This window comes from Hypanus sabinus, chromosome 16, assembly GCF_030144855.1.
Source record: "Hypanus sabinus isolate sHypSab1 chromosome 16, sHypSab1.hap1, whole genome shotgun sequence".
In the NCBI taxonomy this organism is placed as follows: Eukaryota; Metazoa; Chordata; class Chondrichthyes; order Myliobatiformes; family Dasyatidae; genus Hypanus; species Hypanus sabinus.
In genome coordinates, this window is record NC_082721.1 from 37,256,115 (window position 1) to 37,272,735 (window position 16,621).

Here is a 16,621-nt window from a genome sequence, read left to right on the forward strand (position 1 = left end):
ACATACTTTCCAATAAATCAATATAAGTATTGAAAACATAAAAGGAATAAAATTCTACTCTGTACATGATCAAGATTTTATATCAACACAGACGAACACATTCATTATAAAACTATATGCATTAGTACGTCACTGAAAGGTAGACGAAACCCAAAACTAGTCGTGACTACATTCCTCAGTATTGTCCACAGGACATAGAATAGCACAGCACAGGACAGGCCCTTTGGCCCACAATGTCTGTGCCAAACACAATGCCAATCAATTAATTTGTACATGCTAGTCAAGTGAGCTATTCCAGGAAGGTGTCACAAAACATGCAAGCAGATTTATTAAAATTCGACAAGCTGACTAACTAACAGGACAGCATAATGGAACTGCTGCTGCACTGCAGCAGAGACCCAGTTTCAGTGCTGTCTGTATGGAGTTTGCACGTTCTCCCTCTGATCACGAATTTTTCCTGTAGATGCTTCAGTATTCTCCTACATCCTTAAGAGTGCCCTTTGATAGAATGATTGAATATTTTTATCTCAATGTAGAAGCAAGAGTTAAAATCTGAGGAAACACGGGCAGAATTTTTAAAAATAGGATTAGTGTAAACATGTGCTTGGGGGTCCGTGTTGACTAAGTGAGTTAAAGGGTTTATTTCCACGCTGTACTACTCTATGACTCGTTGACCAACAACATAGCATAAACACATAGGGTCATGTTCATGTGTAACACTGAAAATATTTTTGGACAACTCAAAAAAGTAGAAACCGAGAGTGTATGTTAACTGTTGAGAAGTTTTACGTACAAAATTCTTTAGTTAACAATGGGCAATATTGACAAGCAGTTCATAGCACTTGATCTCTGGAGTCTCTTAGACATGGAATAACATTGTCTTCAGTTGCTGTTTTCTGTCCTACCATTCTGTGTTTATGTGAATTTGTATTCCAGTGTTCAACTCCATCCTTCAAATCTCTGATAAAAGTTAATTCCAATCAATGCTCCTCCCAGCTCATTAATCTTGATTTCATTGGGCCTGGTAGTCAAAAAAACTGCAGTTACTTAAGGCCCATTTAGATCAGTCAGCTCCACATGGTACTTTGCCAAAATTTACTATTATCTCCTTCACACAGATTGTTCACACCAATTCCTGCCCTATTCTTTCTGCAGGCGTCTTATGTCACAAACAATCACTCATTCCACCTTGCATTCATCAACTCAATGACCATCCAGATTTGGTTTGGCTTGACATATTTCCCAGACTTTCTAAATAACAGGCTATTGATTGTACTGATGGTCACTGCATAGAAAAAGCCTTTTAACAGAGTTTGCTTAAACTTCAGCTCAGTACTGCAACATTTCTTTATCAATACTTTCTAATTTTTCCTGATCTTCTTTTCCACCCCAACAACTTAGCATTCAGTAGATCATCTTTTTCAATTATTGACACCTCCACCACATGCATTTTCCTTCTTCCCTTCCAATGTATTTATTAACAATAAATAATTATGTTGTTTATTAGCAATAATTAAAAATGGAATTATCAACACACTGTAATAATTCCCGAATTTTCCTCATGCTTTGCATTTCACAGAAATCAGTTTGCAGAATACTTATGTTCCAATTTCTAGCTAATTACTTCTTAGTCTTTGATGCCGTTTATTTTTACGATGAGACTGACAAAAAGAATTCTATGAAAAACAGCCAAGATTTTCAAAGTGTTTTCTTAATGAGGTGAGAACAGCAGCTTGGAATGGGATGCTTATCATGTAATGCAACTACTAGTTCCTTGCATGTGCATCTAACAATAAAGGACAATTTAGAGAAGGAAGGGAGTTTGAAGGGTATTGTGTGGCCTCTTGTCCACAGGTAATATACTGATTGCAAATTCCAGGGGTCAAAGAGGAAGCATTTGGCATCAAGGACAAGTCTGGATTATTTCCTTCATGTGTTTCCTTCCTTTGAAACCAGGATCATCTGTCATTGAGTTACAAACAGCAGCACTTCATCTAAAAGGTCCTTAAATTTACCAGATCCAGTGTTCTGATGAAGGAAACAGGTTTAAATATTACAGTGAGCTAAAGGTGACCTGAGCTAATGCAGCAACACATCTCCGCACTGTTTGAAGATGACAGTAGGTCTAATAAGTAACAAAGGTTCACTGAAGAAAATTGGCCGGTTCTGGAAAACATTAGGTTGGACTGCAGCCCTCTCTTCACCTGCTTTATATCTTATCCGGTCCACTAGTCTTTGAATATATCAGGCATCAAGATCTCTTTTTGCCCTTAGTAATCCTCCTACCACTCTATTAGCATATGCTCTCTGTTCAATCTGGTACAGGTCCACCATCAGAGGCCTGTAATTATTTGTGTACCAGCTGAAATCAAACTAGTTGATTTCACAATACTAGTGGTCACCAACCTTTTTAAGCCCAAGATCCCCTACCTCGACCTCAGTGAAAGGCAAAATCGACCCCAAATCAATTAGTTACACGCAAGTGCACCAGGCAAAAAAAGACTGGAAGTAAAACCCTGCAACCTGGAAGTAGAAATAATGCATGAAGACCAGGGGTCACCACCCTTTTTTTTGCACCACGGAGCAGTTTAATATTGACAATATTCTTGCGGACCGGCCAATGGAGGGCGGCGGGGGGGGGGGGGGGTTGTTAAACACGACGGGAATACAGCGATACTCGAAGCAGGTTCCTTATGTCCAGTCTATTCCGCAATTTAGTTTTCGTGGCTCTCAGCACTTAGCTGCTGTCCCGTTTTCTCATGTTTTTTTCCGCTCAAAAAACTCTATGGGTTTGTCTTTAAGTGCAGGGTGCTTGGACTCAAGGTACCGAAACAGTTTTGAGGGCTTCATTGCCTCATTAGACAACCTCCGCCCACCAGACGCCTTGGCCAGGTGCGGCTGTTCCCGTGCCGGGGCTGCAGCGGTCGCAGTCCCGAGAGAGCGGCTGACCGAGCGAGGAGTGCGACAGGGCGCGCGTCTGCCCCCCCCCCCCCCTGTAGGATCTATCAGCCAACAAAAGTTTGGCTCAAGGGATGACTTTCAGTAGATGGTAGCGAGGTAGCTGCTCTGATACTTATGGAACCCTGAATCTGAATTAGGTCTTCTGCAAATATTTTAGCACTGGGTTCCCCACGAACATTCGGTGCGGTGAACAGGTTTAGAGACGGCGCCCATCTGTCCGCGCTCCAGGCCAGTGGCAACGGCACTTCCCGCTGGCCGCGCGAGGGTATCACTGTGTTTAGGCGACTGATGACCTCACGTGCATTCAAGTTCAACAATGGGCGTGACAGTGAGTGAGGAAAGGTGCAGCTGACTCATATCGTTTCCTCACGACCCGGTGGTTGGGGACCACTGAAGTACACTGTAGTGCGTGGCGGGGGAGCTACACGCATGCGCACTGGGCAGAAAGAACGGAACTAAGCCCCCACAACCCGGAAACAATCTCTCAACAGTATTTGTGTATTCATTTTTCATTTTTTTCTTGGGATCTACTGGGGAAGTCTCAAAGATCAACTAGTCGATCGCGATCAACAGGTTGGCGACCACAACTCTGGGACTTGATTAGTGAGGTGGTGGTGGGGGCAATACTGTTGAGCCTGTGCTCATACAAATGTAACATCAACCTCTATCTTGAAGACTAGGTTTTGGTAGAGAAGAGAAAGAGGTGAGGTAATACTGAGAATAGAAGAGATTCTGCAGATGTGAAACAACTTACTTACTGAGGTTATTACCTTGGTGCTTTATCACTGCCGAAATGTCATCATGTTGCACAAATCCTTTTTATGTGACTCAATATAATCTTAGATTTCTGCAACAAAAATGTATAGACCCTTTTATGCAGAGTGGACCTCCAATTTTTAGGGAAAATTATGTAGTATTGGAATGTGAGTTCCTTTTTTCACACAGGTCAGCAAGAAAATTGCTATAACATCTGACAGAAATTTCAAAAAAGTGCTGTTTTTTTCATTATAGCCAATTATAATCTTCTAATAAAGTCAACAGTTATAAGAGGTCTCTGTTCCATTTTGATAGTCAAATGTGTAAGAAGATCAAAAGAAATAGACTATTCCTGGTTTGTAATCTCTGTTCAGTATCTCCTGAATCCTGACAACCCATTATAGTAATAATGTGCCTGAAATATGTTTTATTCATACAAACTATTACTGATATTCAAGCAGTTGGCAATTCTTCTGAATGCCCTTTGAAGGATAAAATTACAATTTTGACCAATTTTTATGATTTGAAAAAGCTGCTCAAATTGCGCTTGTCTGTTGATTGAAAACTGTGAAGATGTTGCCTTCTGCAGTCTTTCGGTGTCAGAAGAGCTTGTAAATGTGGCCTGCAGACTGTTTGTTCTCCCCTTCCTTTGTGATTCTTCGAAGGCCAGTAATTGCACAGCCTTGATCTTATTAGACCTGTCTTATGCTAATGCTCATGCAGTGAGGTTGAATCTCAATATGGGTAATGAGCCTTGGAAATAAAGTTATCTTGTCTTCCAGAAGCTCTTACCGTGCTTGAATAGAGTCTGGGTGATAGTGAATAGCCTTCAGAGGGTAGGTGCTCATAATATCAAAGGCTCTTTTATCAAGTTTGTGAGTGATGTGGTTACCACTAAAAGTACAGCTTTAAATTTAAACAAAATATATGCTAGAACAAGCAAGTTGACAGAAGCATAGTGAAATAGCAGATTTTAAATTATGGTAAACAAGCACAAGCAATTGAACAATTTGATAAATATATATTTCCTTGAGGAACTGAAAACCAATGGAAAAGTGGTACAACAATGGCCAGTTAGAAAGTGTGTTTGTTTATCAGGACTGGAGGAGACTGAGAATGCCTGATCGAGGTGTACAAGATTATTGAGAGGGGGATAGATAGCATAGACAGTAAGAGTCTTTTCCAGTCATAGCACTGCCTAAGGCAAGAATGCACAGGTTTAAGGTGAGAGGTAGGAGATTTAGCAGGGAAATTTTTTTCACACAGAGTGTAGATGGAATCTGAATTGCTGCCTGAAGGGGTGGTGGAGGCAGAAATTCACACATAAGAAGCATCCGGACAAACACTTCAATCACAAAGGCCAAGAAGCCTAATGAAGAAGAATGGGGTGAGCAGAGATGGGTGCCATGTTCACAATGGATGTCTTGTTGGATCTGTTTTTATGCTGTAAGACTGTATGACTAGCTGTCCGAAGAAGTTGATTGAGTTAGATTCAAAGAAGCAACATAACGTGACTAGAATGATTGAGGAGGTATTTAAAAAATAGATAAGAGCTTTGGGATAATTGAAAAGTTACACAATTGAGTAAAAAGTAAGCTAGCAAGAAATATACTTTCATTTCCAAAGGCAGATTTGTACCACAAAGCTTCCACCTCCATTCCCTGGCCTCCCAGTTTGGCCCAGTGAGGATCCCAGGTATACTTTCTGGTTCCCCTCTCACCGCTCTCTTCTCCTCACCTGCCCATCACCCTCCTCTGCTGTTCCTCCTTCCTCTTTTTCTTCCATGATCCACTGCCTATCCTATTAAATTCCTTTTTCTTCAATCCCTCATCTCTTCCACCTATCAGGTCCCAGCTTCTTATGTCATCCTCCCTCTCCCATGCACCCACCTTCCTTTCATCTGGTTTCACTAATCACCTGCCAGATTGTACACCTACCTCTCCACCCACCTTCTTATTTTGGCTTCTGCCCCCTTCCTTTCCTATCCTGACAAAAAGTCTCAGTCTGAAATGCCGACTGTCTATTCCCCTCCAAAGAGGCTGCCTGCCTTGCTGAGTTCCTCTTGTGCGTGTTGCTCAAGGTTTGCAACATCTGCAGAGTCTCTTGTGTTTGTATCCTTTAGTGTTTAGAGGATAGTGAAAAGGTCTCTTTTAAACTCAATGAAATCTTAAAGGACATGACAGAGTAGATGCAGGCAGGATGTTTCTCCTAAATGAGGGTTCTACGTCCTTGGGCAAAGTTACAGGATAAGAGATAGGCCATTTATGACTGAGATGGGCAGAAGGTTCACTTAGATGTAGTGAACCTTTGAAATTCTTATCCCCAGTGGGCTGTGGAAATTCAGTTGTGAGAATTCAAAACAGATTTCTTCACATTTGGGAATCAAGGCATGTGATGAGAGTGCTGGGACTGTGTGCCATTATCTAGATGAATGATGGTGCAGGCTTAAAGTGCAACATGGCCTCATCTTGCCCTTATTATGTGAATTGGTAACTTTCTGTTGTAGAATATTGCTGTGATCTTGATATCATACATACTTCATTTGCCAGACTTTACCCTCTACCAACTGAATAGAGTGAATCTATGACACTCTAAGAATGTTCTTTATGTTCTCTAATCCTTTGTTATCATCAAGACACATTGTTAGCCCACATCAGCCAATATCACATTTTTATTTGCTGACCTTAAGCTTCACTTCAGTCTTTGGTTCTATATTACATGAATTTCCTTTGGTTTTCTTTCAGTTCTGCACATTCATGCTTCAGTTAAATCACTCAAGAAGGTCTCACATTTAACTGCTGGGCTTTCTTTTCAGTGCATGCTTTGTAATCTTTGTTGGAGAAACTGTCATCAAATTCCACCTGAGTAGGTATACCACCGCCGGAGTTTCAGTCTCTACAGCTTCTCTCGTGGAGAAAGCTCCCTATATCTGCTGCCTCTTATTTCAGGTGTATTTTCTCTCACTGGCATTAAGTACCTGAACAGCAGCCATCAGATCACTATTTTATATAGCTGTCCCATTCACACAATATTCTCTAGTGTCTGCTTCCACCTCTCAAACCCATTAGCTACTGGTCTGCCTAAGGGAGACCAGTGCATGAATGACTGCAGAGCCTCCTTCCTGCATAATACTACAATCTTTGCAAGACTCACTGCTTCAACACAAATAATGATATAAAATATGCTTTTGGTACTACTTCCAATCATTCCATATACGGGATGAAAGACAAGTCCATTCGGATCCCTGGAATTGTCCATTATAATTCCAACATCTGTCATTATCAATTCCCTACATAAAAAAGCCTTCCCTCCATTTTTTTTTCAGAGAGAATCACTCTCCTCCTGCTCCCTCAAGTAACAACATCCCTACCTTATTGCCTCTTATCTGTGGGTTTTGTTTCTATTACTACACTGAAGAGAAGAGTTAACAGTAGAATTAAGCCATTTGGAGCACCAAGTCTGCTCCACCATTCAGTCATGGCTGATTCTTTCTTCAACCCCATTGTCCCACCTGTTCCCTGTAATTGTTAACCCCCTTACCAATCAAGAATTTATCAACCTCTGTCTTAACTACACCGAATGACTTGATGTTGACAACCGTCTGTAGCAACTAATTTGACAGATTCACCTCTCTCTGGCTAACCAAATTCCTCCTGATCTCAGTATTAAAGGAATGTCCAAGGCTGTGCCTTCAGATTCTAGGCTTTCCTACTCTTGAATATATCCACTCCACTTCCACTCTATTCAGCTAACAGATTTAATTCACACCTTCAATAAGAAAGCAGTTTTGGGTACAACGAAGTGTCAATAGTCGTACCAACTGATACAAGTTATTTTTAGAAGTACCTTACATGTCTTTGTACATGGAAGTGTTCATTACTTTTTTTAATATGCTACCAGGTCTCCTATTGCATTGCTTATGCTGAAATGATGAATCTGGGTTTTTTTTGTAACAATTAGGACATTGTCAAATGTGCGTTGGGGGTGGGAGGTCTCAAGATTAATCGTCAATAAAAGACACAAAAAAATACAGACTTTACAAAAGACTTCAACAAATATCTGTGTACATACATTATTAATGTAACAATAAGATACTGAGTTGAGCTAGAAGAATTTGTTTGAACAATGAATGATAAATATATTACATACTGAGATTAATTTTCTGATTGTAGGGAGATGGTGCAAAGACTCCTTACAATTTCAACCTTCAAATGAAAGCTATAGCTGTGGGCCAGCAAGTCCACAGCTTATTTGTAGATCTTTACTTTGCACCATAGAATGGATTTCTTTGTTGCATGATTGCAATATATAAATAAAAGAGTATGAGTTGCTTACAAGAAAGTTTCAGTATAATTGACTTTCTTTATTTACTTCCAATGAAATACGGTCATGGCATTCAACCTTGACCAGTTTCCTGAGCACTAATATGACCTATTTCTCATTCTCTTACAAACTGATGCCTTGATCTATTCCAGATGGACACCCTGGAGCCTCTCGGACTTAGTATCAGTGGAATGGCAAGATGCCCCTATGATCCCAAACAGGCCAATGTTGCACTCTTTGCTGGTAAGAATAATAACATTAACTTCAATGTGTTTTACCTGCTTTCAATTTCATAGCCAAATGAAAAGTACTATATTGAATAAGATATTTATTGGGCTAGATTGCACAGGATATGAAACACTGTTGCAGTCACTTTGCTTTTGTTAACTGGTGAATGAATTATCTGCATTGTCTGACATATAGCAGGAACAGACACCAGAAAGATGGAGACACAAAAGATTGCAGATGCTGGCAAAACACTCAAAGTGCTGGCCTGAAAAGTCCACTCTTAATTTTCTTCTAAGGGTGCTGCTTGACCTGCTGAGCTCAACTTGTGAAGAAAATTGCTGGGATCAAACCACAGTTGATGCTAATCTTTACCTGGAGCACCAATGAGCTATGCTCCCTCTAGGAAGCAAGGTTGATTCCATGCATCTTTATTTCCGTTCAGTCATCCATCAGGAAAAGGTGCATGTTTGGGCATCAGCTGAAAGAAGATTGAACAACAACATGCAGTTAATGTGCACCCAGGAGTAGTAAGAATTAAACTAACCAGGTTACATGGGGATGCTCTGTTGCCATCGGAAGCATGACGACGTTTGCAGTCTGCCCAACATAATCTTTGCTGATTTGATTTGACGCAAATGACTCATTTCACAGTACGTTTCAATGTATATGTGGCAAATAAAAGTTTATCCTAAACAAGAAATAAAAGGTGAAAGAAGGTGGAAGTTGAAGGGTGACCAAAAGTGTCATCACAGAAGTGAGATTGGAGGGCAGGTCTTATACGAGGATGGACACGTGTTAGCTACAAAGACAAGTTGGACAAACTTCCAGTCATCAACAAAACGACAGAAGATGCTGTCAATAATGCCGCCAATTAACACTTACTCTCCAACTACTTACGCCACAGTCTGACTTCCTCTAGGACCCTTTGACATGAAATCCCATAGTACTCTTGGTCCAACCATTAATCAAAGAGCTGAGTTTCAGAGATGATTTGTGGTTGCCTGGCTTTGACATCAAGTCAACATTTGGCAATACCATGAGCCAACCTCCACCATCACTATCTCTGCGTGGCCTGTTGCCAATGTGCAACAAGTGGGAATGATTCAATGGTTGAATACTTTGCACAGTTGTGGTCATTAGAAGCAAATAAGGGACTGAGGAGTGACCTTATAGAAGTGTATAAAATCACAAAGGCCATAGATAGGGTATATATTTAGATATGTGTACGCCTAAGAAAGCTTTAGAGGAATCGATCCAAACACAGACAAATGGAGCTAGTTTAGATGGATATTCTGGCTGGGATAGACAGTGGGTCGAAGGGCCTGGGTCTGTGCTGTATTACTCTGTGACTCAAAATCACTGCAGCCCCGCAACATCATTTGAGGATTTACTAAGGGCAATGTCCCACATCCATCCACCTTTAGCCATTTCTTCAATGAACTAGCTTCCATTACGAGGTTAGAACTAGGGGAGTTTGCTGGTGATAGCACATTGTGCAATTCTGTTTACCACTCTTCTGTAAATGTGGCAAGACATGGCAAGCCAAGAGGCATTGGGTGTTAGGTGATGAGCACCATTAATGCCACTAAAGTACTAGCTAATGGCCACCTCCAACAAAACAGAGGGAAGCCACCTTGATATTCAGCGGCATTACTATCACCAAACACTCCTCTCTCACTGTCTTGGGAAGGTCCATTAAACAGAAACTGGACTGAACTAGCCACGTAAATACTATGACTAAAAGAGGAAGTCTTAGACTGGGAAGCTTGCACCAAATGAATATTGTCTATAATATATTTACTCTTGAGTGAAACTATCAGAACACTGAAGAGGCTGACACCAGTGAGTTGAAACACCTCACTGGATTGGTACCCAGCTTCCATCCACCACTGGCACACAGTCACTGTAATATGTATTACCTACAAGATGTGACATAGCTACTCACTTGGACTATCCTGACAATAACTCCCAAACCCTTGATGTCTGACAAGAACAAGGATAGCAGGAAACACCATCAAAAGACAACTCCAAGTAAAGTTTGAGACAGGATCTGATGCCTGACAGCTGTGGCATGTTTTGCATGCCATTACTTTTTAAATGGTGAAACTTTATAACATAAGTGGTAATGATGCTTCACTCCTCAATGAGCACAATACCTTTTATGCATGCCTTAAAAGAGAGAATAATGTTACACCTGTGTGAATCCCTTCAGAATCTGGCGACCCTGTGATCTCACACACAAGATGCTGGAGGGGAATAAATTGTTGGCATTTCAGGTCCTGTGTTCCACCAGCATTTTATGCATGTTGCTCTAGATTTCCATCTTTTGCAGAATCTCTTGGGTTTATGACCGATGTTGTCTGTCTTAGAGGCCAGTATCTGAACATCTTCAAGAGGGTAGACCCTAGCAAGAGATAAAACCCTGATGCTGTACCTGGCCAGCTACAGAAAGCCTGGGGTTTTCAAAGTCATTTTCAAACTCTCACTGTTGTGGTCTAAAGTTCTCATCCTGCTTCAAAAGGGCAGCAATCATTCAAGTGTTCAAGAGGAGCAGGGTGATTTCCCCAGTAGCACTCACATCTACTGTAAAGAAGTGCTTCAAGAGTTTGGTTATGGCTAGAATTAACTCTTGCCTGAGCAAGGACTTCAACCAGCTGCAGTTCACCTACCTCCATAAATGTTCAACAGTAGATGCAATCTCATTGGCACTCCATTCTGCTTTGGAGCACCTCAAGAACAGCAAAACATATACAAGGTGCTGTTTATTGATTACAGCTCAGTGTTCAATATTATCATCCCCATAGTATTTATCACCAAGCTTCTAAACCAGGACATCTTCAATTAGATCCTTGACTACTTTATCAGAAGACTACAGTCAGAGTAGATCAGTGTTAACATTAACTCTTCGATGACAATCATCACTGCTCTAATCTCTCTACACTCATGAGTGTGTAAGCACAGCTCAAATGCCATAAATAAGTTCACCGATGACACCACTGCTTTTGGTAAAATCTCAGATGGCATTAAAGATGCATACAGGAGTGAGATAGATCAGCTGGTTGAGTGGTCACAACAGCCTTGAACTCAACATCACCTTTACAAAGCAACTGTTTGAGAAAGGGGAAGCTGGGGGAACAAACACCAGACCTCATTGAGGGATCAGTGGTGGAAAAGGGTGAACAGATGTAAGTTCCTGGACATCAATATCTCTGAGGATCTATCCTGGGCCCAATACATTGAGGGAGTCTTGAAGAAGGCATTCCAGTGGCTCTACTTCATTAGGACTTCGAGCAGATTTGGTACATCAACAAAGACTCTTGCAAATTTCTAATAAATATACGGTGGACAGCATTCTGACTGATTCCATCGTGGCCTGGTACAATGGCTTCAATGCACAAGATCATAAGAGGCTACAGAGGTTTGTAGAATCAGCTAGTTCCATCATTTACACAACCTTCCCCACTATCAAGGATATCTTTAAGAGGCAGTGCCTCAAGGACATCACTTAGAATAGACGAAAAGGGGAGGAAGCAAAAGATTAATATTCAGATGAACTGATAATGTTGCATTTAGATTATATGGCTTATTACAATGGTGTTCAGGCCTCCAGTCCGTTTGTCAATGGGATGGAATCTACAGGATTCTCAGACTGGTTTATGACTGATCTACACTCCCAATTTAGCCCAAACACAAATTTGGATATTATTCTAAACTGACAAAGAGAGAAAATGGTCTCATCTTGTTCTGTTACTCATCCTTTGAGTCTTTGTTAATCTAATACACTTCCAATGTTATTGGCTATTGAATTTAGCTTTTTCAACGTAGTAGCTGCTTTTTGAACTAAAGTAGAGAATTCTTTAATTTCTCCCTGTAGATAATAAATTATTTACTGGAACAGTCACTGATTTCCTAGCGATTGATGCTGTTATCTACCGAAGCTTGGGAGGTAGTCCAACTCTCCGAACAGTCAAACATGACTCCAAGTGGTTCAAAGGTAGGTCATGTCAAAACCCAGCCACAAGAACAGTTAATAGCAAGAATATGCAAAACAGCAAATTTCACGTCATGTAGGATAGTGATAATGAACCCGGTTCTGATTCTGATTCATTTCAACTTGTGGACTTCTTGTAGACTCTACAATCCCCTTCCAATAATATGTTTGATTTATATAAATACGACAGAATATGTCAATACACAGCATGCGGAGGATCTCTGGAAACCTGTTAACCTCAACAAAAGTCCAAGGTCACATTTTGATCAACAATCCACAAAAGCTCAATTCAGTCCTTAAATGGTACCCGGTATTAGTTTCCACATTATGAACTTCACAAGGTGTAGGTTAAGTAATACTTTGATAAGGGCATCATATGTTGATATAGACTGCGTTAATGGAGAGTCTGGTAGTAGCACCTCTCCTCTTCACCTGTTTACACTTTGAAGCATCCTCTGTCGAATGCAATTCCACTCAAGACATGGAGCTTAGAAAATAGAGGACTATGTAGTAGGGACATTCCAGGCAGTTTCTGGAGTAGGTTACGTGGTCAGCACAATGTGGGTAGAAGGGCCTGTAATGTGCTGTAGATTTCTGTTTCTGTGTTCTATGTTCTAAGACATGAAGTTAAATGTCAGTGAAAATCTTTACAATCCTTCTCTGCTATTTAATGTTTTGTTATTGAGCAAGTAACACATGGAAGCACCATCACATTTCTTTGCCTTGCAAGATGTGATTCATGTTTGTGTGGCAGAGGTTCTGCTTAAGGGGGACGGCCTATATTGCAAAGATGTCTGATCCAGATAATTGGGCTGGGAATTTGATGGGCTTGGAACAGTGAAGAGCCGTGCCTCTGGGGCCCACTTCCCACTGTGAATTGTTCCTGGAGGAAATTATGGCTCTTTGTATAGACCATAACACATAAAAGTTGACCAGAACAGTTACGTAAAAGAATTCTGTGTCGTTTCCACAGCATTGCTCTTAATCTCAGCCCAGACCTTCAGATGAAGAGATGAAAAGCAAATGTTCAAAGTATATCAAGTACCCAGGTGTTGAATATAACGTACTAAAATATTTATGACATTTTCTGGATGACCCAATTATATCCCTGTGCTATAATCATTCCTAGGAACCTATCAATCTCCATATAGCGTGTATTGCTGGAAATTTAAACCTGAAGTCTCTTGAATCAAAGAACATTGAGATTCATGAAGCTTATTAAAATTCACATTAATGTTCCTGGACACTTTAAAGGAGGCTATATAAAAATATCTTAAGAAAAATTAACAGAGAGAATTATGCGTCATAAAATTGAATAAGAAATTGCTGACTTGAGCTGATTGAAATGGAGTCAATTGCTTTTTCCAGACCATAGGAAATATGAGATGTACAAAAATCACTCATAGGGGTATTTGAACAAATGAACAGCTCATACTTTCTGCAAAAAAAATAAGTCACAATATAGGAAAAGTCTAATAGCCTATTATCTAATTATTTGGAAATCTGGATGGTTTGGCATCTGTCTCAATAGGAGCTGATTCCCATTCGCCCCTTAACACACAGGAGTGCAGTTTCTGTGCGCTCATTAATACACTGAATCCCTGGTTCCCTGCTTCCATTAATGTACTGCCACCCAAACTCATCACTCTCTTTTAACTCATCAGGGCCCTATTTCCTGCATCCCTTTAACTTGCCAAATTCTTTTACATTAATATCTTTTAAAAAGGAAAGTGTTAATGTATTAAATGAAATAAAATCTAATGGTCCAGAAAATCTGCCAGTCCATTGCCATGAAAGTCATGAACATGATAGAATCATGGAGTTTCACTGCATATTGTAGTAAGTTGTAATTATATCTTGTCATATCATAATCATCTATTGCTCTTCTCATTAACTTCAATGTTTATTCATGTTTTATCTATTTCCTGAGGTACTGGCATAATCTTAGCCATTCTAGAATAGTTCTAGATTCACTGCTACTTTACACTAAATCAGGCCATTTTAGTCAGTATTCGAATTGTGCTCAGTGCTTAAGGGCTGAGGATGGAAGAATTCATCCACAGCTGAAAGTGCACCATGACCTTCCTGGATAGATGGGATGTTCACCACATTCAGACAGCCTGCTAACATGATGGTCATGTTCTTATGTTTAATTAAAAAAACTTATATACTGGAGAACAATTTCACAGTGTTAATTAAACCAGGGATTCACCACTTACTCGTCTCGAAATGGATAGCTTCCTAAATAAGTACGGCCAGATAGTACATTTGATATCTTCCAACTTCTTGATAGCTCCCATGGCAATTTCATCAGAATGGTGATGCTTCTCTTTGAAGTCTTTCTCTCCTGTCAGCTGGTCATCAATTTCTGTTTTCATCATCTTATACTTTCCCTTTAATAGTCTCCTACTTATTAAAAAATGATATCAATTATGCTGTGTCATAATAATTAATAGAAACTGATATATTAATGTAGCTTCTCTTCACTGCACCTAATTATGTTTGTGCAATTTGTGATGATTAAAGTGGATTATAATGAAAACTGATTCAATACATTTGCAATAAAATGTTCATTACATTGAAAGGTGTTAAACCAATTTACAATTACATCATTTTTTTCTGTAATGGGTTAATATGTGATTAGTACAATGTCGTCCTTAATGCTGGTGATGGCAGTAGGATCAGCTCTGTTGTATCTGATTTTCTTTCAGAACCATACTTTATCCATGCGGTGGAATATGGTCGTCATGTTTTCTTCTTTTTCCGAGAAATTGCTATGGAATTTAACTACCTGGAAAAGGTAATAGGGAATTCTGGATATGTGTAATGAGCTTTGTGAGTAATATTCTTAAAGGGAATACAAAAGCAATATTTGTGTCCTCAATCTTAGAAATTAAATTTTTATTATTTAGATTTTGGAGAATCTTCATCCTTGGCTTCTCATTCAACAGTCAAATATAGCCTGATTACAGAATGCGGTGCTCAAGAAAATATGCGATGAGAAAGGAATTTTGAATGTCAAATGCATTTCCTGCATCATATTGCATACAGCCAACATTTTTCGGATCTCCTTGGTTACTTCAATCCAATCAAACACCAGAAATGCATTCTAGAATCCATCACTCTGATTTCCTCCAATAATATTGCAATGCCTTCAACAACAGTAATCTGTTCCCATAGTGCTCATCCCATTTCCAGCCCTAACATCTGATCATCCAAGTTGAGTTTGTTACTTAGATGGACAGAAGGGCTACTACACACACAGATCAAACAGTGGAGGAGGAAAAATAATATGAGAGTCTTGTCTGGAATGAAGTTTGACTTTTTTTTATGGAGGTGCCATTCGATCAAACACAATCTGTATAAGACATACAAAAATGCTGGATGAACACAGCAGGTCGGGCAGCATCCGTTGAAAGGAGCAGTCAACGTTTTGAGCCAAGACCCTTCGTCAGGACTAAAGGAGGGGGCAGGGGCCCTATAAAGAAGTTGGGGGGAGGGTGGAAAACCAATCAGAGGAAAATCAAGGGGTAGAGGGGGGGATAGGCAGGAGAGGTGAAGAAGGAATCTAAGGAGAAAGCACTATAGGTAGTAGAAGAAGGCAGAGTCATGAGAGGTGATAAGCAGCTAGAAGAGGAGACAGAGTAGAGGTGGGACAGGCTTCTTTGTACGTCTTGATTTGACCACAGCATCTGCAGTGCACTTTGTGTTTACAATCTGTATAAGGTTCAGTCACTTTACTCTTCAAATCCTTTCAATGATTCTCTTTCCTCCAGCTTATCTGTAATAATGATGTGTGGGATGAAGAATGAAAAAAACCATGATAAACTTATGGTGTTTGTGCCAGGAATTTTTATTGGACTAATGTACCTTAAACTGTTCAGATAGGACAATCATTTGTAACCCAACTGTGGACAACTGAAACGTTGTGTATTTCAGCTTCCATTCATCAACTGAATGATTAATGAAGTACAGTTCCCTCAACAGTCATGCCTAGCTGGTTCAATTCTCAAATATATTCATTGTTAATTTGCCTGCTTAAAGGAGAATACAGCTGGTTCTGTCCGCTTGGTTTGATGGAGACACATTTCTGCTTCTACTTAAGGGTTCAGAAATCCAGAACTATCAGTGTTGGATTCTGAATCAGGGCAAGGACAGGCACAACTGTGAGGATCTGAACTTGTTCAATTGCCTTTCCTTTGATAGCCAGACCATTACAAAAAGAAAGGTCAATTAAGTAGGGAACAGCAAACAGGCATACTCACTCTACCTCTGAACAGAATCAGGGAACTGGTAACTTAATTATTTTAATGAAATCCAAACAGTTTCTTAAGTTAACTCTACACATAATCACCTTAACCG

At 40.0% G+C, this 16,621-nt stretch overlaps 1 protein-coding gene across 9 annotated transcripts in view; it reads left to right on the plus strand.

Annotated features, from left to right (window-relative positions):
- sema6bb (sema domain, transmembrane domain (TM), and cytoplasmic domain, (semaphorin) 6Bb) overlaps nt 1-16,621 on the plus strand; it is a 617,098-nt gene that overhangs the window by 485,164 nt on the left and 115,313 nt on the right. For all 9 annotated transcript variants that reach the window (XM_059991587.1, XM_059991586.1, XM_059991588.1 and 6 more), the window contains 3 exons: nt 8,193-8,283; nt 12,143-12,262; nt 14,971-15,059. In XM_059991587.1, coding sequence (XP_059847570.1) covers nt 8,193-8,283; nt 12,143-12,262; nt 14,971-15,059 — 300 coding nt within the window. The remainder of the gene's footprint in view (nt 1-8,192; nt 8,284-12,142; nt 12,263-14,970; nt 15,060-16,621) is intronic.